Source organism: Scyliorhinus torazame, chromosome 1, assembly GCF_047496885.1.
Source record: "Scyliorhinus torazame isolate Kashiwa2021f chromosome 1, sScyTor2.1, whole genome shotgun sequence".
NCBI lineage: Eukaryota > Metazoa > Chordata > Chondrichthyes > Carcharhiniformes > Scyliorhinidae > Scyliorhinus > Scyliorhinus torazame.
Window position 1 is genome coordinate 97,272,430 of NC_092707.1, and position 24,406 is coordinate 97,296,835.

General features: G+C 48.5%; 1 protein-coding gene across 1 annotated transcript in view; it reads left to right on the forward strand.

Moving 5' to 3' along the window:
- The first annotated feature begins 1,865 nt into the window (after positions 1-1,865).
- Positions 1,866-24,406, forward strand: part of LOC140410407 (phospholipase A2, minor isoenzyme-like) — a 28,184-nt gene continuing 5,643 nt past the window's right edge. Inside the window, exons 1-2 of the mRNA XM_072498478.1 lie at positions 1,866-1,938; positions 13,944-14,100. Of these exons, the coding sequence (XP_072354579.1) occupies positions 1,905-1,938; positions 13,944-14,100 (191 nt within the window). The 5' untranslated portion in view covers positions 1,866-1,904. The remainder of the gene's footprint in view (positions 1,939-13,943; positions 14,101-24,406) is intronic.

Here is a 24,406-nt window from a genome sequence, read left to right on the forward strand (position 1 = left end):
GTCATGGATGAAGGACAAGTGCTAAGAAGAAACAGGAGAGTCTTGCTGAAGGTTCAGCAACCCGTTGTTTCAGAACCACAGAATGATTTTGAAAGCAAACCCAGGACAGCTGAACAAACGCTATCTCAGCACACAGAAACAAAACAAGCTAAAGATGTACAAAACACAGAAACACAGCAAGAGCCATCTTCAGAAACAGTTGAAAGCAAATCAAACTCACAAGTTCAACTAGTGCTTAAAAGGTCGACAAGACACAGAACTACTCAGGCAGATTGAATTTGTGATGGACTTCAAACATGTAAATAAGTGAAGCATTATGCATATCATATGTATCATGTACTGAATTTAAACAATGTATGTAAATATTGTGCATTTCCAAAGGAAAGGGGATGTGATGATATGCATAAGCAGTCATGTAAATATTAAAAGATATGACCTCCAACCAGCAGGTGGCAGCAGAGAACAGCCACTTGACACTGTTACCTCGGGGGGTCTAGAGATAGTCCCTGTGGTTCAACGAATCTCCAGATTATAAATTCTACCTTTACTTCAGTTGTCAGTAAGTCTCCTGATGACTGAATTATTGCCATATGATATGACACCTCCTGGGCCTGATTCTGCTGCCTGTCTCCGCAGTGCTCTTAATAACTGTGCTTTTTACTTACAAAAGCAGGACGCATATTGGTATATTTCAACAGCCATCACACTCACCTGACATGTACTTGCAGCATCAGGACCCTTCAGTCGAGACTGGAGCTCCCTCAAATCTGAATCTGCCGCTTGGTATTGGAGCCTACCTACCCAATCCAATTGATGTTGTTCTTGAACTTTCAGCTGGGAGGGTTGGTGTCACAATTGGGAAGGTTCTTGCATTCGGTGCCTTACAGACTGATGAGGAACCCATGCACTACCATCTGACAATATTATTACCCAATTTACCGACAGCCGGCTCACTACATTACTTTATTTAACCTTAACTCTTGCACTTACTTTTCCACAGACACAGTGGCACAATGGTTAGCACTGCTGCCTCACAGAAGCACCAGGGACCCGAGGTTGATTCTGACCTTGGGTGACTGTCCATGTGGGGTTTGCACGTTCTCCCCATGTCTGTGTGGGTTTCCTCCAGATGCTCGGGTTTCCTCCCACAGTCCAAAGATGTGTGGATTAGGTTTATTGGCCAATCTAAATTTCCCCTTAGTGTCCAAAGATGTGCAGGTTAGGTGGGCTTACAGGATTATGGGGATGAATGGGGAGTGGGCCGAGATAGAGTGCTCTTTCGGGGAGTTCAGTGCAGAAACGATGGGCTGAATGGTCTTCTTCTGCACTGTAGGGATTCTCTGGATTCCATGGAACTGGTTCCGGCACAAAATTCTAAACTCCATATTGAGTACTTTTGTTCCAACTACATCCAGCATCGAGCCAAGCTTCACCTCACTGGTCTCTAACTGGGACGAAGGCAAATCACTGAGTGTCTTTAAGACAGAGATAGATAGGTTCTTGATTAATAAGAGGATCAGGGGTTATGGGAAGAAGGCAGCAGAATGGGCATGAGAAACATATCAGCCATGATTGAATGGTGAAGCAGACTCAATCGGCGGAATGGCTTATTTCTGCTCCTATGTCTTAAGGTCTTATGATCTAAGGTGTTTTCACCCTTGCCAGTATCAATGCCCACCTTTCGCCAGTTTTAGCAGCATTGTGAAATCCTGTACCTTATGTTATCAGTCTTGATAATATCTTTCGCTATTTTGGTTGAAAGTTTCCACTGTTAATTTGAGAAAGTCCCGTCTGTAATTTACAAATGTTGTCTTTGCAAAGTACACACTCTCAAGGACAAAACACAGGTATAAATCCGATGGATCCGAGAAAGGCGTCCTTAAACATCGGAAAGGGAATCGAAAATGCGATCCTTGGTCCTCACTGTGCTGCTTGCAGGTATGTAGAAAGGATACCCAAAGCACTGCATGGGGAAAAAAGGGGCAATGTGTTGCTACCTTTCAGGATCAGAGGGGATCAGGGGTTATGGGGAGAAGGCAGGAGAATGGAGATGAGAAAATATCAGCCATGATTGAATGGCGGAGCAGACTCGATGGGCCAACTGGCCTAATTCTGTCCCTATGTCTTATGGTCTTTCATACCTTTTGAAGGCGGCACCGTAGCACAGTGGTTAGCACTGTTGCTTCACAGCTTCAGGGTCCCAGGTTTGATTCCCGGCTTGAATCACTGTGCGGAGACTGCACGTTCTCCCTGTATCTGCATGGGTTGCCTCCGGGTGCTCCGGTTTCCTCCCACAGTCCAAAGAAGTGCAGGTTAGGTGGATTGGGCATGCTAAATTGCCTTTAGTGTCCAAAAAGGTTAGACTGGGTTACGGGGATAGGGTGGAGGTGTGGGCTTAAGTAGGGTGCTCTTTCCAAGGGCTGGTGCAGACTCAATGGGCCGAATGGCCTCCTTCTGCACTGTAAGATCTATGATCTATGATTGAGAGTTCAGTAAGGCATGGTGGGGAAAGGATAATATTTCAAAACATTGGAAGTAGTGCTGTTGTGCTCATCATCTCCATATGTTACTGGCGATGTTACCCGCTTTAAGACATAGGTTTACAATGTTGAAAGCAGGGCTTTTGTGCGGGGAGTGGGGTGGGGGGGGGGGGGGGGGGGTATCCAATTAAAACTGGACATGTTACTTATTTATGAATCTATGTTCACATTATGTACATTAACTGAGCAATGTGCAGGTCTGCGTCAACTGTACTATATACAGCGTAACAGATGAAAATATGTTTATATCTTGAACAGTACCACCCTTGTATGTGTTAATATTAGCTCCTGGGAGGCTGATTACAGTTTCCTCAAACAGAAGAGATCAGGACCAGGGCAAGCTTCGAGGAGCCAGTATTTTCCTGGATATAGGTGGTGTACAAATGGTGCACACTTCATGTATTTCTCCTGCTTGACAAGCAGCTCTAATTTGACACCCATGTGGCATTTGAGTTTTGCTGTAAAATTCTACTCTCATCGGGAACTGGGTGGGATTACAGAATAGAAAGAGAATAAACCAATCAAAGACTCAATGGGGCATGGTGGATCCTGTGGTGTTTGTAAGATTACCTTCCAGCTGCTATTCCATCAGAATAGATGTTTCAACTTCAAAATGGTGCTGACTGAAACAAAACCATAAAAAGTATTTTATACTGTTGTTGGTGAAATGATTCATGCAGCTACAAGGGACATGAAAGTTAGCAATTTTCAGATCCATTTTCCTCGAATCATCGCGTAATACTGTATTGAAGATGGTCGAATCCTTCGCTTCATTACCTCTGGAGATCAGGAACTATTTTAAAAGAACTATCATCAGGGTATTGAATTGCCTGGCTAGAGACTGTATCTGGCCTTTGGATAGAGTTTGTTACCCTCTTGTCCGACATCCAGTCTTGAGTTAGTTACAATTTCCTTCAGTTAAACCTTGGGAAGCCCAATGCTATGGTCCAGCCCCACCAATGTATTCCACATCCTTGATACAAGGGAACCAGGGAGATTTCCTGAGTGCCCCTGTGAATGGATCCATTTGATGCTGAATTATTGGTAATCCCTTTATCCATGAAAACCCTGTCTCTTTCAGTCAGTGGACAAGGCAGTCGATCCATCCATGTTTGCCACCTACTCCTTCCCATCAATTACTGTATATGGCTAGGGCAGCAGGGTAGCACAGTGCTTAGCGTTGTTGCATTCTCAGCGGCAGGGTCCCAGGTTCAATTCCCGGCTTGGGTCACTGTCTAAGCAGAGTCTGCACATTCTCCCTATGTCTGCGTGGGTTTCCTCCGTGTGTTCCGGTTTCCTCCTGCAAGTGCCGTAAGACGTGGTGTTAGGTAATTTGGACATTCTGAAATCTCCCTCTGTGTACCCGAACAGGTGCTGGAATGTTGCGACTAGTGGCTTTTCACAGTAACTTCATTGCAGTGTTAATGTAAACCTATAAAGATTACTACTATTATTATTATTATAGAACAGCCTGTCCATAAGCTTGGCATCAAACGAGCTCCCTACTTCCATTTCTGAACCATTTCCATTCCAATCCCTGCCCTCAACTCACCTGCTGCTGAAAATCTCCTCCATGCCTCTGGAGTTTATGGTTTCCTGGCCAACCTCCTATCTTCCTCCCTCAGAAACTTCAATTTATCCACAACTCTGCTGCAAGTCTCCTATCCTAGAGCAAATCCTGCTCACTCATCAAGCTAATCCTTGCTGGATTCCGGGCCCCAATATGTCCAATTCACAATTTAGATCCTTCTGTTTACTTTTCTCTTGCTTTCTCTGTAACCTCGTCCAGCCCAAATTCTCTATTTTTCTGACTCTGCTCTTTGTTGCATCTTCACTTCCTTTGATCCATTATTGATGGCTGTGCCTTCGGCTACCCTGGCCCCACGCTATGGAATTCCTTCCCTAATCCTCACCATGTATCTAAACCCCCCTCCTAATTTAAGACCATCTTTAAAACCCATCTGTTTTGGCAGAGCGCTTGGCTAACTTCCCCTTCCTTCTTCAATTCACTTTACAATTTTTTGCCATTACCAATTTGAATTTTTTTTTTAGATTAGGGCAGTTCGGTGGGACAGTGGTTAGCTCTGCTGCCTCACGTCGCCGAGGACCCAGGTTCGATCCTGGTTCTGGGTCACTGTCCGTGTGGAATTTGCACGTTCTCCCTGTGTTTGCGTGGGTTTCGCCCCCACAACCCAAAAAAGCTGTGCAGGGGAGGTAGATTGGCCACGCTAAATTGCCCCTTAATTGGAAAAATGAATTGGGTACTCTAAACTTTAAAAAAAAGAAAAAGAAAATTAATTTGAGACAATTTTCTATGTTGAAGACTTTTTGTAAACGAGAGGTGTTGTTAAACCACAATAGCTACTTATATCTATATAGCACCTTTAACATGATCAACATGTTTCACAGGGGCATTATAAAACAAAAATTGACATCAAGACACCTCTTAGCTCAGAAGAATAAAAGCTTGGTCAAAGACGCAGGTTTTCAGGAGTGCCTTAAAGGAGCAAAGCGAGGTGGAGAGGTCGTCAGGTGACAAGGTAATGAGGTGTAGGCAAGGGATTCAAAAGGCAGCGATGTTCAATTGAAGATGTTCAAGTGGCTAGAGTTAGATGAGCCCAGACACCTTGTGTGGTGTTGGGTGTTCTGACACACAGATGAGCCAACACAGTTGCATATGGTACAACGCTTCTTTATTTAAACTCACTATTTACAACTTGGTCTTTGCACTCTGCACGTGGGGGGCTCCCTGCTTGTGGTGTTTCAACAGCTCTTTCTTGTTTCCTTCTCCCCAGACCTACTGACCTCCAGGTGTCGTGCTCGTGCTTTTTATGTGGTTGGTGTTCTTGTCTGTGATTGGTTGTGGTGTTGTGTACTCTGATTTGCCTGTTAGTGTGTCCATCATGATGTGTGTGTTTGAATATCATGACATCCCCCCTTTTTACAAAGATATGTGCCTACGTGGTAATAAATATGATCGTGACGTGAGTGCATCTAAGAGTGTGTGTGTGTCGTGTGCAGCATGTGTCTATGACGGAACTATGTACATGGGGCGATGTCGAGTGCGTCACATGAATCCAGTTGTACCATAACATAACAGAAATGCGAACGAGAGAAGAAGAAAAAAAATTTGAACAGTTGTCCAGTCAGACGAGATCTGGAACGATAAACAACAACAGGTTATCATGTAAAATTGTCCAACTTATTAAACATATGAACTGTATTATAAGTCCATTCTAATGGGTTTGCGATGAATTCGGGTTGACCGCCTTAAGGGTGGATCAAGAACCACCGGCTGCTGTGCAGGCATGGCCATGGGTGGCGATGGAAAGGGCGTGATGTGCGGCAGCTCCACAAAGTCATCCTCGGAAGCCTGTTGAGGATCTGGCGTGTTGTGTGGCTGTGAGCGTGGAAGTCGGCGAAGGGCGCGCCGATTGCGGCGACGCACGGAACCATCCGGCATGCGAACCAGGAACGAGCGGGGAGCCACTTGTCGGAGGACTTCGGCCGGTGCTGACCAGCCACCATACGGTTGATGGACGCGTACTTTGTCTCCGGAGGACAGGGGGGGCAGGTCCGTCGCTCGTGTGTCGTACCGACCTTTCTGGCGATCACGCTGCAGTTGCATGTTCCGAAGAACCGCCTCATGGTCTGTTGTCGGTGCCAGGACGGAAGGTACCGTCGTCCTGAGGGAGCGACCCATTAGTAGCTGCGCTGGCGAGAGGCCCGTGGATAACGGGGCCGATCGATAGGCCAGCAAGGCAAGGTTAAAGTCCGATCCGGCATCAGCCGCCTTGCACAGGAGCCGCTTTGCGATGTGGACACCCTTTTCAGCCTTCCCGTTCGATTGTGGATGCAGAGGGCTGGATGTCACATGAGTGAAACCATATGCTGCGGCAAAGGACGACCATTCACGGCTGGCAAAACAAGGTCCATTGTCTGACATGACAGTCCTTGGAATGCCATGGCGAGCAAACGTTTCCTTGCAGGCCCCAATGACTGCGGACGACGTCAGATCATGGAGAGGCATGACTTCCGGGTAGTTTGAGAAGTAGTCTATAATAACAATGTAATCTCTGCCGAGCGCGTGAAATAGGTCAACACCCACCTTCGCCCAGGGGGACGTCACCATCTCGTGTGGTAGAAGTGTTTCCGGAGGTTGCGCTGGCTGAAACCTCTGACAGGTTGTGCAGTTGAGCACCATGTTGGCTATGTCTTCATTAATACCCGGCCAATATACCGCCTCCCGGGCCCTTCGTCTGCATTTTTCGACGCCCAAGTGGCCTTCGTGTAGTTGACGAAGAATCATCTGGCGCACACTGTGTGGAATGACGATCCTATGCGATTTCATAAGGACCCCGTCTATATTGGTGAGATCATCTCGCACATTATAAAACTGGGGGCACTGCCCTTTTAGCCACCCTTCCGTCATGTGGCGCATCACTCGCTGCAGCAGAGGGTCAGTCGCCGTCTCTGCGCGTATGTGGGCCAGACAAGGATCATCAGCTGGCATATTTGCTGCTGTCAGAGTCACGTGTGCCTCAATTTGACGCACGAACCCCTCCGCATCTGGTGGTGTGCTCACTGCTCGGGAAAGAGTGTCCGCCACTATGAGTTCCTTCCCCGGAGTGTAGATCAGTTCAAAATCGTACCTCCTGAGTTTAAGTAAGATGCGCTGGAGGCGAGGAGTCATGTCGTTCAGGTCTTTGTTAATGATGTTGACCAGGGGGCGGTGGTCAGTTTCGACCGTGAATCGTGGCAGGCCATACACATAGTCGTGGAACTTGTCCAGTCCAGTTAACAAGCCCAGGCATTCTTTTTCGATTTGCGCGTAGCGCTGTTCGGTAGGGGTCATGGCTCGTGAGGCATACGCAACCGGGGCCCATGATGACGTGCTGTCTTTTTGCAGGAGTACCGCTCCAATACCAGATTGGCTGGCGTCTGTTGAGATCTTTGTAGGGCGAGTCGTGTCAAAGAAGGCCAGCACTGGTGCCGTGACCAGTTTGTGCTTGAGCTCCTCCCATTCCCGCTGATGCGACTGGTGCCAGTTGAATTCCGTCGATTTTTTTACGAGATGGCGCATGTTTGTTGTATGAGAAGCCAGGTTGGGAATGAACTTCCCAAGGAAGTTGACCATGCCCAGGAATCTTAAGACAGCCTTCTTGTCAGCCGGTCGTGGCATGGCTGTGATGGCGCTAACCTTGTCTGCATCGGGACGGACCCCGGACCTTGAGATGTGGTCCCCGAGGAATTTCAGCTCCGTCTGGCCGAAAGCACACTTCGCACGGTTGAGACGCAGGCCATTTTGCCGTATGCGGGTGAAGACACGTCGAAGACGATGCATGTGTTCCTGCGGAGTGGTGGACCAAATGATGATATCGTCCACATATACACGTACCCCTTCGATGCCTTCCATCATCTGCTCCATAATGCGGTGGAATACTTCAGATGCCGAAATGATGCCGAATGGCATCCGGTTGTAGCAGAATCTGCCAAAAGGGGTGTTGAATGTGCATAGTCTTCGGCTGGCCGGGTCCAGTTTGATCTGCCAGAATCCTTTGGACGCATCCAATTTAGTGAATATGTTGGCTCGCGCCATCTCGCTGGTGAGGTCTTCTCGTTTCGGGATGGGATAGTGTTCCCGCATGATGTTGTTGTTCAGATCTTTTGGATCTATACATATACGGAGCTCGCCAGAGGGCTTCTTTACACAGACCATGGAGCTGACCCATGGCGTGGGCTCCGTGACCTTGGATAGGACCCCTTGGTCCTGAAGAATCTGCAGTTGTGCCTTGAGGCGGTCTTTGAGAGGCGCAGGAACCCTGCGAGGTGCGTGAACGACAGGGATGGCGTCCGGTCTGAGTCGAATCTTGTACGTGTGTGGCAATGTCCCCATGCCTTCAAAAACCTCCTGGTTGTGAGCGAGGAGGGAATGGAGATTCGCGTGGAACTCAGCATCCGGGAAGTCGGATATCTCATCTGGAGAGAGAGACATGATGCGCTGTACCAGGTGAAGGACCTTACACGCTTGTGCGCCCAGTAACGAGTCCTTTGATGAGCCCACAACTTCGAAGGGGAGTGTGGCCGTGTACCTCTTGTGAGTCACCTGTAGCTGGCAAGATCCTACGGACGGGATAACGTTCCCGTTATAGTCAACCATCTTAAGCCGGGATGGTGTGATGGGTGGTTTGACCTTCATGGCCTGGACTGCAGAGTAAGCAATCAGGTTGGCGGATGCGCCGGTGTCCAGACGGAAGGCGACGCGCGATCGGTTGACCGTCAGGGTGGCACACCACTCATCGTCTGGATTGATGGCATTGACCTTGTTGACATCAATGACGGCAACTCGGAAGTCATCCTGGTCATCTGCATCACTTAACTGGAAGTCTTGATGCGTGGGCTGGACGGTCCTGACTCGTGTGCGAGGTTGTCGAGGATGCGCCGGATCCATGGGTTGAGCCGCACGATAGCGGGCTGCGTAGTGGCCTATCATGGCACATCTGTTGCACTGTCGGTATTTTGCAGGACATTGCCCTTTTAAGTGTAGACCTCCACAATTGCTGCACGTCATGACGTCACGACGTTCGTTGCGCCACTGCGCATGCGCAGTGCGATCTTGCGGTGGGCGCGCCTGCGCAGTGCGTCCCTCGTTGTGGCCGTTATTTTTGGCGCGCATCTGCGCGGGAGACCGCGAAAAGCGCGGGAAGCGGCCGCTGTCGTCCGGGCCGTGGGGCGGGAAGAAATCGACGGCCTGGATGCGTTCAACGTCGTGGGTGGCCTGGCTTGCCGATTCGACGGCTGGGGACCCCCTCCGTGCCAACTCGGACGCCTGAAATCGGGCAAAACGGCAGGTAGCATTTTCATGGAGGACACAGGCTTCCACAGCAGACGCTAAGGTGAGGCTCTTTATTTTAAGAAGCTGCTGGCGTAGGCCACTAGAGGCAACGCCAAAAACAATCTGGTCCCTGATCATGGACTCTGTTGTGGTGCCGTAACCGCAGGACTGCGCTAGAATCCGGAGGTGCGTCAAAAAGGGTTGAAAAAGCTCCTCCTTACCTTGCAGGCGTTGCTGAAAGATGTATCTTTCGAAAGTTTCGTTTACTTCAGTTTGAAAGTGCTGGTCCAGTTTGAGGATGACCGTGTCATATTTGGCCTGGTTTTCGCCTTCTTCGAACACCAGTGAATTAAAGACATCGTTTGGGTGCTGCCCTGCGTAGAAGAGGAGCATTGCAATCTTCGAATCATCCGAGGCATTCTGTTTTTCGGTGGCACGGATGTACAGGTCAAATCGCTGCCTGTAGAGCTTCCAGTTGGTGCCTAGGTTCCCCGTGACTTGCATCGGCTGCGGTTTGCCGGTGTGGTCCATGTCCAGAATGGCAGGTTGGTAGGCAGGTATCGATCCACTCCTGTACCATGTGGTGTTGGGTGTTCTGACACACGGATGAGCCAACACAGTTGCATATGGTACAACGCTTCTTTATTTAAACTCACTATTTACAACTTGGTCTTTGCACTCTGCACGTGGGGGGCTCCCTGCTTGTGGTGTTTCAACAGCTCTTTCTTGTTTCCTACTCCCCAGACCTACTGACCTCCAGGTGTCGTGCTCGTGCTTTTTATGTGGTTGGTGTTCTTGTCTGTGATTGGTTGTGGTGTTGTGTACTCTGATTTGCCTGTTAGTGTGTCCATCATGATGTGTGTGTTTGAATATCATGACACCTTGGAAGGTTGTGGGGTTAGAGGAGATTACAGAGATAGAGATGGTGAGGCCAGGCGGAGATTTGAAAACAAGGATGAAAGTTTTAAAATCGCAACTTTGCTTTACTGGGGGAAGTGTGATTTAGTAACCACAGGGGTGGCAGGAAAACAGGACTTTATGAGGTGGATATAAATTGTCTTAGTGATGCTGCAAATATATGGTCAGTAGCTCATCTTGGGTTCAAGCATTCATTCATTTCCCTTTGATATTGATTTAACTAGGTTGTGATTGACAGTTTCGACACACACACCCAGCTGTCAGCATTGTTCCATTCATCTCCCTTCACAAGTAACTTTGAAGTGGTCAGCTGTGAAACTAACAGCACTTAGCTCAGTTTGAAGTGATCCAGGAGCTGTCAGTCAAAGCTTTTATAAACATTGCAGTTAGTTTCACAGCTGACCATTTCAAAGTTATTCAACCTAATGTGTGTGGAAGTTGTCAATCACAGCCTAGTAAAATCAATATCAAAGAGAAATGAATTAATGGCTTGCAGATCAAAGATCTGATGGGGTTTAAACCCAGCTGACTGGTTTTCTCTTTCCAGGAATTGACAGGTGTTGCTTCCTCTGCCTGAGCCAGCAGGTGTATTGCACAGATGAGTTTTAAACAATGATTTTTTTCACAGACTCCGTCTGGGCTGCTCTCTAGCTTCCCAACAGGGATCTCTATTCTGGGGGATTCTATATTTAAGGGGTCTCTGTGGGAGGTCATTTTATTTGGGGGTCCTGTGGGGTTCTCTTTATTTAGGGGTCTTTGGTAGGGGGCAGTGGGGGTTCTGGTTGGGGTGGCATTTGCTGGTCTTGCATTGTAGGGGGAGGGTCACCCTCTGATGGTCTTTGGGGGCAACTCCCTTAAAGAGTTACCCCCTTGGCCCACTGCGAGGTCCTCCGCATCACTACATGCTTGTCAGGAGCAGCACCAATTCTCGCCCACATGATTCCTGGCCCAGAGGACTGGAGAATCATGAGGGCCTAGAAAATATGGTGCCCGGTTCAGTAATAGGATGCAAATGGGTCTTAATGATCCATTTGCATCCTCCCGCAGGCGCGGGGCGTAAACTTCAATCCTGATGCCAGTGGGGGGCCGGAACATTGGGAATGCATTGATGCCCAGCACCGATCCAGTTTTCACCCGGGCCGAGAATCGCTGGGGGGGGGGGGGGGGGGGGGGGGGGGGGGGTGCCCGTCGAACGGCCGACCGTGCCGGTGCCAATGGCGGTGATTCTCCGCGCTCCGGATAATCGACGGACCGGCGCGTGGCGCGATTCGTGCTGGTAACGCCCATTCTCCGGCCGGGCCCGGGGTGAGAGAATCCTGGCCCATAGGTTTGCTCCAGGGGGGCTGGATGGGGGGCTTTGGCGGTGGTGACGGGCGGGGATTGAACGGTTTGGGAATCTTTTCGTTGGAGGCAACATTTCAAGCTTGGAGGTTTTGGTGGGGGAATTTGAGCTGCTCAGCAGGAATGAGTTCCAGTATTTGCAGGTGAGGGATTTTGTGAGGAAGCAGGAGCCAACCTTTTCCCACTGCCACCCCAAGGGCTACAGGACAAAGCGGTGTCAAAAACAACGGTGGGTGAGGGCAGAATGTCAAAAACCTATAAAGAACTAATGGATTGGGAGGGAGCCCCGATAGTGGTACTGAAACGTTAAGTGGGAGGAAGATCTGGGGAGGGGATTCGAGGCTGGATTGTGGGAAGAGGCTCTGAGGAGGGTGAACGTGTCCTCTTCATGTGCAAGGCTTAGCCTTATTCAGTTCAAGGTGGTTCACAGGGCACATATGACGGTGGCCAGGATGAGTCAGTTTTTTGAGGAGGTGGAGGATATGCGTGGGTGGTGAACGGGTGGGCCCGCGAATCGTGTCCACATGTTATGGGCCTATCCGAAGCTGGAGGGATTCTGGTGGGGGATTGCTGACGTTATGTCGGAGGTCTTGAGGATGAAGGTGGTCCTGAGTCCAGAAATAGCAATCTTTGGAGTGTCAAAGGACCCGGGGGTTCAGGGGGCGAGAGAGGCCGATGTTTTGACTTTTGTCTCCCTTGTAACCCGGAGACGGATCTTATTAGAATGGCAGGACTCGGGGGCCTCCGAAAGCGGGGGTTTGGGTGAGCGACCTAGCAGAATTCCTCAGGCTGGAGAAGATAAAGTTCGCCTTGAGAGGGTCTGTGGAGGGGTTTGCCATTCATCGGCTTCTTTGAAAATAGTTAAGATGTCAGCAGTGGAGAATGGGGGGGTTGGGGTGTTAAAAAGGAGGTAGGGGAAGTGGAGAGCAGGAGGCAGGACTGTGGGGTGTTCGATTTTTATTTCTTTTTGTTGCTTGTATTCCTGTTTGCTTGCTTTTTTTAATGGCTGTGTTGACGTATATATATAAATGCTTTAATAAAAATATTTTTGAAAAAAGGACAAAGAGGGGTGGTTTACCTTTCCCTCAGGATGCCATTTGTGAATTGGATTAGTGTTGTTTTGGTGCTGGTGGCAGGGGAAGAATTTTGACTGGAGGGATTCAAGCATGAAGTTCCTGAAGAGATAGTCAATTTGGCAAGCGGCAGCATGGTCAATGACTTTGGAGAGGAAAGGGAGGTTGGCGATGGGACGGTAGTTTGCAAGGGCTGTTTTTTAATAAGGAGTGGGGTGATGACAGCAGATTTAAAGGCAAGAAGGACAACTCCTGAAGAGAGTAAACCACTAACAATATCGACTATCATGGAATCAGCAGGGGAATTTGGATGGTCAGCAATTTAGTAGGAATAGGGTAATGAGAGATGAAGGTGGATCTGATAGACAAATTGAGCTCAGAGAGGGCATGAGGGGAGATGGGAGAGAAAGTAGAGAGACTTTGGCCTGGTAGACTATTGGATGGTAGGGGAAATGACAGGCAGCTGATCAGATACCTTGAACTTCATGACAAAAAGTCCATAAACTCCTCGCATTTATTGTTGATCAGAGGACAGGGAGAGGGATCTAAAAGAATGTTGTTATTGTTATTGTAATTCTTAATTGGTGGTTCATTTGCTGTATTGTTGTTAACGGTCTATCAATTATTTTTTACTTAAATATTTGAACCTAGAAATGACTGCTTGCTTAGATATTTGTCATACACTCTTCCATTTGTTACATGTAATGTTCACCCATTCATGTGAAATGATTAATATCTCTGTTAAAATAACAGACAGAGGAATGTCATGAAGTGTATTTTGTGCTCTCTGATGATATTGCAAACAAGTTTCCAGCTTCTGCTGGTGAAAACAAAATGATTAGCTGTTAATTGTGATGCGAGGAAACATACCCTTGCTTTAAATAGCCTGGAGCAAAGTCAGACATTCAAACAAGCTGCCCTGGGCAGCCCAAACCTCTGTCTGAATGTAGCAAGGCAGCATGTTCTCGCCTGCAGCTGAACATGCCATTCAGTATGACCTCCATATGAAGCTCTTATTCTGTCTGATGAGAAAATGTACTTTACTTTCCACAATTCACCTGTGCTCATCCTGCATTTTCCCAGGAAAACGCGGAAATTAATTTTCATTCAAGAGAACCATTGGATGAAATAGTTATTGTCAATTGGAAAGATTGAGAATGTGCTGGGTTGCCAGAACAAACATGAACAGCTGCCAATATTTCTTTACATTAATATTTATTGTGTGTCTCTCCACAGCTGTTGCAAGTGCCAGCATTTCACCTTATGCTCTCTGGCAGTTCAGGAAGATGATTATATGTGTGGTTCCGTCCAGTTTTCCCATCCTAGATTTCAATAATTATGGATGCAACTGTGGATTTGGTGGTGCCAACACTTACGTTGATGAATTAGACAAGTATGTCCGCTTATGCCAACATTCGACAACCCATATCCCATGGATTGCTGGCCGATGTGGTCATCGCGTTTATTTGAAACAGAAGTTGTGATTAATGGGAAATTCGCCTTCTTCAGCTGGGAAGCCAAATTGGAAAGTGGGACAGTGGGATTAATTTTGCATTACTCTCGTCAATCCCACCTCAGAATAGTTAGGTGCCCCTAAAACTTCCCATAAAAGGTCTTAAAACTTGAGCACAGCATTATTGGGTTCCAGTCATTCACTTGTACCTTTGGGACCTTGGCCACAAAATCCATTAAGTTTAATCAGTTATAATGGGCGGGATTCTCTCAGCCCGGGGCTGGGCCGTAAAATCCCCGCGACCGGGCCACACTGCCCCGACGCCGGCACGCGATTCTCCGGCGATTTTGGCGCTGCGCCAGTCACGGCCACTCCACACGGCCAGCTCGCCGATTCTCGGGCCGGGATGGGCCGAGCGGCCATCGTGGAAACGCTGAGTCCCGCCGGCGCCGTCCACACCTGCTCTCAGCCGACGGGAACTCGGTGTGGAAGGGTCGGGGGGCGGCCTGTGTGGGGGGGACCCTCCCTCCTGATTGGAGGCCCTCGGGTGGTCAGCTTTTGGGTAGAGTGGAACGCTGGCACTGCTGATGCCATTTGGGCGCCTTGGCACTGCCAGGCTGGAAGTTCCACCAGGGCACCCTGGCAGTACCATCTGGCTATCGCCCTGGCACTGCCAGGGTGCCCAGGTGGCAGTGGCAAGGGCAATGCCAGGCTGTCAGTGACATGGTGCCAAGGTAGCATTTTGCCCATGCCAGGGATTGGACCTGGGGTGCCCTGCCTTTATGAGGTGGGGTGCGGGGAAGCCCAAGGACCCCCCTATAGGTAGGTTGCTTGACATCACTGCAACAGTCACAATTACAACCTCAGAGCTTTATTTTTAATCATTTTATTTTTCAACTTCCAACTGACTGGAATTTTTGTAATTTGCTTAAAACGCAAGGCCACATTCCAAGGAGAAGGTGCGAAACCACAAATAATCATCAGGAGTGTGTGAAGAGGAGACATTTCTTATAATCTAGACACCCATCCAGATTTGTAACCACCTAAGGAAGAGATATTTAAAATGCAAAGCACTGCATTTGAAACAATGGCTATCACAGACAGACACACCTAAAGCCTCTTGGAAATACACAATGGGTGAAGTATTTCAAGACAAATTGCCAGCCAGTAGAGAGAGATTGCAAGTTTTAAAAAATTCATTAATGGGATGGGGCCAACTCTGGCTAGGTCAGCATTTATTGCCCAACCCTAGTTGCCCTTAGAAGGTGGTGGTGAGTTTCCTTCTTGAACCACTGCAGTCCTTCAGATGTAGGTACACCTACTGTGCTGTTAGGGAGGGAGTTCCAGGATTTTGTCCCAGCAACAGCGAAGGAACGGCAATATATTTCCAAGTCAGGGTGGTGAGTCACTTGGAGGGGAATCTCCAGGTGGTGGGGTTCCCAGGTATCTGCTGCTCTTGTCCTTCTGGATGGTAGTGGTCGTGGGTTTGGAAGGTGTTGTCTGAGGAACCTTGGTGAGTTCCTGCAGTGCATCTTATAGATGGTACACAAGGCTGCCACTGTTCATTGGTGGTGGAGTGTTTGAATGTTTGTGGAAGGAGGAGCAATCAAGCGGGCTGCTTTGAGCTGGATGTTGTTGAGTTTCTTGAGAGTACTTGGAGCTGCACTCATCCAGGCAATTGGAGAGTATCCCGTTACACTCCTGACTTGTGCCTTGTAGATGGTTGACAGGCTTTTGGGGGATCAGAGGCGAGTTACTTGCCGTAGGATTCCTAGCCTTTGACCTGCCCTGGTAACCACAGTATTACTGTGGCTAGTCCAGTTCAGTTTCTGATCAATGGTAACCCCTAGGATCTTGATTGTGGGGGACTCAGAGATGGTAATGCCATTGAATGTCAAGGGGTGATGGTTAGATCCTCTCTTATAGGAGATAGTCATTGCCTGACACTTGTGTGGCACGAATGTAACTTGCCACTTGTCAGCCCAAGCCTGGATATTGTCCAGGTCTTGCTGCATTTGGGCATGGACTGCTTCATTATCTGAGGAATCGCGAATGGTGCTGAACATTGTGCAGTCATCTGCAAACATCCCTACTTCTGACCTTATGATGGGAGGTCATTGATGAAGCAGCTGAAGATGGTTGGGCCTAGGACACTACCCTGAGGACCTCCTGCCGTGATATCCTGGAGCTGAGATGATTGACCTCCAACCACCACAACCATCTTCCTTTACGCCAGCGGATAGTTTTCCCTCTGATTCCCATTGACTCTAGTTTAGTTAGGGCTCCTTGATGCCATACTTGGTCAAATGCAGCCTCTGGCATTCAGCTCTTTTGTCCATGTTTGAACCAAGGCTATAATGAGGTCAGGAGCTGAGTGACCCTGGCGGAAACCAAATTGAGCATCCGTGAGCAGGTTATTGCCGAGGAAGTGCCATTTGATAGCACTGTTGATGGCTCCTTCCATCACTTTGCTGGTCATGGAGAGTAGACTGATAGGGCGGTAATTGGCTGGGTTGGATTTGTCCTGTTTCTTGTGTACAGGACTCAGCTGGGCAATTTTCCACATTGCCAGGTAGATTCCAGTGTTGTAGCTGTACTGGAACAGCTTGGCTGGGGGTGCAGCAAGTTCTGGAGCACAAGTGTTCAGTACTATTGCCAGAACATAGCCTTTGCAGTATCCAGTGCCTTCAGCAGTTTCTTGATATCACGTGGAGTGAATCGTATTGGCTGAAGACTGACATCTGTGATGCTGGGGACTTCTGGAGGAGGCTGCGATGGATCATCCACTCGGCACTTTTGGCTGAAGATTGTTGCGAATGTCTCAGCCTTGTCTTTTACACATATGTGCTGGGCTCCTCCATCATTGATGTTGGGGATATTTGTGGAGCCTCCTCTTCCAATGAGTTGTTTAATAGTTCACCACTATTCACGGCTGGATGTGGCAGGACTGCAGAGCTTAGATCTGATGAGTTGTGAAGTTAAATCATCAACATTCTTAGAAATCTCCCCCCACACCAAAAAGGGTCAAAAAAGATGTTCTAAATGGTGCGCAAGGATTTTAACTCCTTGACTCCTTTGCAGACTTAAGTAGGTGCTATTCGGGTCAAACTAATGTTTCAAGTTATCCCCGGTATAACCTATATCTTCAAAGAAGGTTTTATCTACTTACCACTCAGTAACTTCAGTCCTGGGACCCGCCTTGCTGAGAAAGTATAGTACACTTATCAATATTTTTGTAATAACCACTGTTTCAGGTTACGGTTAATTTTTAAATTACTTTATTTTACTTCAAAAGATAACATCGCTGTCTTTACAACAAGTAAAAAGATCATGGGCGGGATTCTCCGACCCCCCGCAGGGTCAGAGAATCGCCGGGGGGGGCGGCGTGTATCCCGCCCCCGCTGGCTGCCGAATTCTCCGGCGCCGGGGTTTTGGCAGGGGTGGGAATCGCGGCGCGCTGGTCAGCGGCTACTGGCAGCGGCCCCCCCAGCGATTCTCCGGCCCGCGGTGGAGTGGTTCATGCCACTCCTCGGCGCCGGAGTGGCCTGGCCCGCCGGGTCGCGGAGAATCCCGCCCCACACTTCTGGATTTTCCGTTCCGGTTGTTTGGACTTTCGTGGCACCCTTGACAATCTCTCTTCTTATCTATGGGTGTTCTCAGTAACTTCAATCCCCTGTTTGGCTCCTGCATTCAGTCATTCCCATCTACCGAATCAGCTCTGAGAGCTGGAAGTGATGATGGCTGTTAGCGATTCAGGATATCTATTACCCTTCTCACAGCCGTGTTGGTTATATTTTATTATCTTCAAGTAATATCTTCTGCTCATTTATTTAATTTTGTTTGTCCATTTTATTCATCTAGTTTCCATCATGTCTAACAAGAGGATGCTTCAATGATAAGCATTGGTAAAAGATGCTTTGATGCTTGTCAAATCTTAGAGGAGTGACACATTCGGTTCTCGTCATGGTTAAACTGATTCCTGCTTGGTCTTCATTTATGCCTTAGTAGACTCAACCGTTATGTCCAGACTTCTACTTCTAACTGATGTTAGATGAGGCTGGTTCAGCACACTGTTCTAAACAGCTGGCTTGTAATGCAGAACAAGACCAGCAGCGCGGGTTCAATTCCCGTTCCAGCCTCCCCGAACAGGCGCCGGAATGTGGTGACTAGGGTCTTTTCACAGTAACTTCATTGAAGCCTACTTATGACAATAAGCGATTATTATTATGTCATGACATTTCTATTATTCACAAATGCAATTATTTCATGTAATTCACTTAAGATTCTGGCAATTCTTTTTCAAGCTGATAAAGGCTATTTGCATTTCAAACCCTCTTTTCTGAATGCTGTTAAACCTTTGTGGGATTCTTCTTGCTTTTTCTCATCTTCCTTCAGGTTTTCTCAGACCTTCATGTTTCAAATGACATCTTCCCCATTTAACTTTACAGTTTGTTGTGGAATCACTTCGCTCTATTCCTTGCTGCTTATGCTGTTTGATACACAAGTAGCCCTGTGTTGTAGCTTCACACAGATGGTGTCAAGAAAGCCTTTAACAGGGAAGCACAGTGGCGCAGTGGGTTAGCCCCGCTGCCTCACGGCGCTGAGGTCCCAGATTCAATCCCGGCTCTGGGTCACTGTCCGTGTGGAGTTTGCACATTCTCCCCGTGTCTGGCAGCACGGTAGCACAAATGGTTAGCACTGTGGCTTCACAGCGGCAGAGCCCAGGTTCAATACCTCGCTGGGTCACTGTCTGTGCGGAGTCTGCACGTTCTCCCCGTGTCTGGTGGGTTTCCTCCGGGTGCTCCGGTTTCCTCCCACAGTCCAAAGACGTGCAGGCTAGTTGGTTGGCTATGATAAATTTCTCTTAGTCACCAAAAAGGTTAGGAGGGGTTATTGGGTTATGGGGATAGGGTGGAGGTGAGGGCTTAAGTGGGTCGGTGCAGACTCGATGGGCCGAATGGCCTCCTTCTGCACTGTACGTTCTATGTTCTATGTTTGCATAGGTTTCGCCCCCACAACCCAAAGGTGTGCAGGGTAGGTGGATTGGCCACCGCTAAATTGCCCCTTAATTGGAAAAAATGAATTGGGTATTCTAAATTTATTTTTAAAAAAGAAAGTCTTTAACAGAGGAAAGAAGCAGGGGGCTTCCTCGTCCAACAGCTGGTGCTGCGCCGTACAACCTTCACGCATACTTCCTGTCATGCTATAGACTGAAGGAAATGCATACAACTGTTCCGATGACTGGGAGCTACTGGTTTGTGCAGAAATAAGTCAGACCAATTCCTTCAACATCTGCCACACCACTTCCCATAAATGGCAGCTTTAAAAGAACTCTAGAAAACACCAAGTCAAAGCGACAGCCAGTGGAAATCAACCAACAACTAACTTGAACGTAGTTGAAGGTCGCTGTAAGTAGTGCCGATGGTGGGGCCCTTTGTTGCTAACTTTTGGTTGGTTCTTAATTTGGCTCTGTTTAATCACGTTTGCTCAAGAGTCGCCAGGTATCTTTCTACACCGCCACAAGGTTCAGAACCGAATACTGATCAAAGACTCGATACACCAGTTAGTAAGTTCAAAAGCAATGCTCATTTATTTACACAGCCAAACCTACTCATGGATAAATTCTACGAACTAAACTACCACTATTACTAAAGCCTATACTTAGCTTTGGGTGTCCACTCAGTCAGAGGAACAATGGCCGTTGCTTGGTTCTGAGGCTGCTGGGTTGAGCTGTTTACAGGGTAGCAACTAGGAGCGTCTATCTCGTAGCGTGCGTTGACTTGGGACTTACTTGGTCTGGTGCAGCTGCGAGGCAGGTCTCTCTCTTCGGTGAGAGCCAAAGCCAAAGGAGGAAGATTCTCCCTTGGGTGATACCTCTTATACGGCAAAGGGCTTTGCGCTCTTTTGGGCGGGCCTTGAACTTGGCCTCAACTAATTGGGTCTTTCCCAATGATCTGTATCGCTTTTCCTTCAATAGAGGGGTGGTTCCCTGATCGCTGGGCGTGTCCTGGTGACTCAGTCTGCTTTGTCTTAGCTTCTTCTGGCGCCGGGGAGTCTGTCCTAACATTGTGTATCTAAATGTTTCCCTTTTGTCCCCGGAGATGGCTGATTAGTATGTAGATTGTTTGGTAGTTTCTGTCCTGTCTGAGTGTTTAAGGTTCTGATCAACAGACAGAGCTTGCACCTGCTCGTTTCTTAGCATTGTCCAATTTTCCCTGCATTCTTTGCGGGTGTCCATTTGTAATCGGGACGTGGCCATTCCAGATGGCTACACCTTCCTGCTGCATAATTAAGAGACTGTGTTAGCTGGAGTATTATGCTCCAAATTGGTAGTGCTGGCATGAATGTCATTATCTACCTGCATAGTTCTGGCAGATACTCTGTGCAAGCTAATGCTCTCACCAATAGGATGTCTGGTGCAACTAATTTGGACACCATTGTTAGGTCATCTATGATCACTTTCCGTGCCCAGAAAAACAGGAGTTATGCATCCAGGTTTTGTGACATAACAGTATAATACCAAAAGGCAAAAAATAGACCCAGTTCAAAAGGGGTTCAAGTGTCTTTTTTTAATGAAGTTTATTGAGTGACAGGACTTTTTGGATTAAACCACCTTTCATAGGCCTTTACAATATGTTGGGGGCCTGTTTACCTTTGTTGGCTGGACAGCTGTTTTTTTTTTCTTTTTTAAAATAAATTTAGAGTGCCCAATTATTTATTTGCAATTCAGCGTGACCAATCTTTATTTGGGTTGTGGGGGTGGGACCACGAGACCACAGCCAGCGACCCGGGGCTGGGATCAAACCAGGGTTCTCGGCGCCGCAAGGCAGCAGCGCCAACCACCACGCCACCGTGCAGCCCTGGTTTGTATAAAATAAATTTAGAGTACCCAATTATTTTTTTCCAATTAAGGGGCAATTTAGCGTGGCCAATCCACCTACCTTTGGGTTGTGGGGGTGAAACCCACGCATTCACGGGGAGAATGTGCAAACTCCACACGGACAGCGACCCCGGGCCTGGATTGAACCCGGGTCCTCAGCGCTGTAGGCAGCAGTGCTAACCACTGCACCACGCTGCCGCCCTGGACAGCTGGTTTGTGATGCAAGGTCAATAGTGCGGGTTCAATTCTCGTACCGGCTGAGGTTATTCATGAGGGCTCTGCATTCTGAACCTTGCCCCTTACCTGAGGTGTGGTGTTCCTCAGATTAAATCACCACCAGTCAGCTCTCCCCCTCAAAGGGGAAAGCAGCCCATGGTCATCCGGGACTATGGCTACTTTACAATGTGTTATACATTGGTGATGTGAACTGCCAGTAAAACCAGCAGGTTTGTATCCCCAGTTGGAATGAAATAAATTAGAGTACAGCCAATGATTAAGTAATCCCTGGAGCTCTGAAATGCCAGTTCTTTGATCATCCTTGATTCAAAACACAATCGGGAAAATTACTGCATTAACAACTAAAGAACAGGTGTTTCCTGTAACCAGGTTACTTACACGCAATAACTGCCTTGAGCTTGCAGAAACATCAAATATAATTCAATGAGCATCGCCTCTGTATATCCCGACTAATCTACAGATCCATCAACATAGCTTGCTTCTGCAGAGATTTCATTACTTAGCTGAGGAAAGACAGCTTCCCTGTCAACTCTGGGGTACTGAAGCCCTGACTGGATTTCTCTCAATCACCTGCAGGATTGTGCAGGCAATTGGCGCAAGCTCCAGATAGACTGCATAAATAACAACAACTTGCACTTATATAGCGTAATAAGTCCACGGAGGTAGAAGTCCTGTCACCAGAATTCCCTTTATTTGCAAACCCAACAGCTGAACAACCATGACCATTCAGTCTGCACCAGGAGTGCAGAGGATCTGACACTCCCTGTTATATACACAGAAAGGGGTTCCCTGATTGGGCCACTAATCAGGGAACTCGTATTCTAATTGGCCAATCTCAAAGGCCTGGCCTAAGTCATTACCCCCCCCCCCCCCCCCCCCAAAGTCCAAGGAGCCCCCATGGTCCTCGTGACTCATGGGTCTCCTGCTTCATTTTTGCGCCGGGTCCGGCTCCTCTACTTCGGCCTCCGACGTAGGGGGGATGTAACGGCTAGGCGCCGTCTTTTCCCATGTGAGCGCCTGAGGGGCGGCTTGCCCCTTTCCCCCAGCGGCAGGGGTACAGCTGCGGCATCATCCACGCTGTCCATATCCGAGTCCGATGTACTCACCAGGTGTGTCGGAGGGGCGTGAATAGTTTGTCGGGGAGGACTCTCCACGGTCCTTGGTCTGCTGGTCTGAGTCAGCTCCGGGGGAGGAAACAAATCTGATGCCCGCACCTGGTCCAGGTGTTTCTTTATTACATGTTTTCCCACACGTATCTCATGCGACACAGGTCCTGTCCTGGCCTTGACTGTTCCTGCTACCCCTGTGGGGCCATTCTCATAATTTCTGACCCATACATTGTCACCCGTGTTGAACTGCCTTTCTCGGCGAGTGTTGTCATGGCCCCTGCATTGGGCCTCTTGGTGTCGCTCTATTCTGCCACCTAAATTCGGGAATAGTAGACTCAGCCGGGTTCGGAGTCGTCTGCCCATGAGTAGCTCCACCGGTCCTATTCCCGTTGTGGCGTGTGGGGTTGTTCTGTAGTCAAATAGCCAGCACGACAGTTTGGTGTCCAATGTGCTGCTGACTGTTTCTTCAACCCGACTTTTAAGGTCTGGACGGCTCTCTCCGCCAAACCATTCGATGCTGGGTAATATGGTGCCGTCCTTATGTGCCGAATGCCATTCGACTGCATACATTTTGTGGTCCTGGCTGGTGAAAACCGATCCATTATCCAAAACTAACACCTCCGGGATACCATGAGTTGCGAACGAGGTGCGGAGTTTTTCAATGGTAGTTGCTGAATTTGCAGAGTTCATTTTGTAGACATCCGGCCATTTGGAATGGGCGTCTACTATTATAAAAAACATTGAACCCATAAACGGGCCTGCAAAAGCGACATGAAGTCGCGACCATTGTCTACCTGGCCATTCCCATGGGTGCAGAGGGGCTGTCGGTGGCACCTTCTACCCTTGTTGGCATTCTTGGCACTAACCTACCAATGCCGCGTTGTCTGTGTCCAGGCCCGGCCACCAGACATAGCTCCTGGCCAGCATCTTCATTTTTGAGACTCCAGTGTGCCCAGGATGTAGTTCAGCCAGTATGGCTCGACGGCCTTGACTTGGAACTATTACTCGAGCCCCCCATAGCAGGATCCCGACTTCCACGGTGATCTGCTCTCTTCTGCTCCAGTAAGGGTGGAATTCCGCCTGGACCGGTCTTTCCATCTCCCCAGTTAGCACCATATGTTTTCTTTTTGATAAACCCGGGTCCCTTTGGGTTCATAAACAAATGTTTTGTGCGGCCACTGGAAGGGTGTCCAGGAAATGTAACGTCATTACCGTTTCCTCTATGTTGGGTACTAATGGCGGGGCGTCCAGTCATGGCAGCCCGCTTAGTGCATTGGCGTTTGCCACTCAGGTTCCTGGCCGATGCTCCAGTTGATACTGGAACGCCACCAGTAGTAGGGCCCAACGTTGGATCCGGGCCGAAGCTATTGGTGGTATTGCTTTGTCTTCTTTCAACAAACCCAGCAATGGCTTGTGGTCTGTAATTATAGTGAATTTCCGTCCTACAAATACTGGTGACATTTCTTCACCGCGAAGATCACAGCCAGACCTTCCTTTTCGATTTGGGCGTACTTTCGTTCTGCTGCTGCCAGCGTCCTAGAAGCAAACCCTATAGGTCGTTCCTGTCCGTTTTGCCCTCTGTGTGCCAGAACTGCACCAACGCCATATGGAGACACGTCGTACGTGAGCACAAACTCTTTCCTGGGGTCGTAGTGTGCCAAGACGTTCTCTGAGGAAAGCTGTTCTTTTATCTTCTTGAAAGCCCTATCTTGGCAGGCGGACCACTCCCAGGCTTGCTCCTTTTTTAGTAATTGGTGCAGGGAGTCCAGGATGGAAGCCCTGTTCTGTATGAACTTTCCATAATATGTCACCAGTCCTAAAAAAGATCTTAACTCCTTGATTGTGGTGGGGGCCGGGGCATATTTAATCGCCCTCATCCAATCCTCCAAAGGGTGTAGCCCTGAATTGTCAACCTTGTGCCCCAGATAGGTTACTTGAGGTGCTAGGAAAACACATTTCTCCCTCTTTAGGCGCACGCCTGCTGCTGAAAACCTCCGAAGGACTTCCTCCAGGTTCTGCA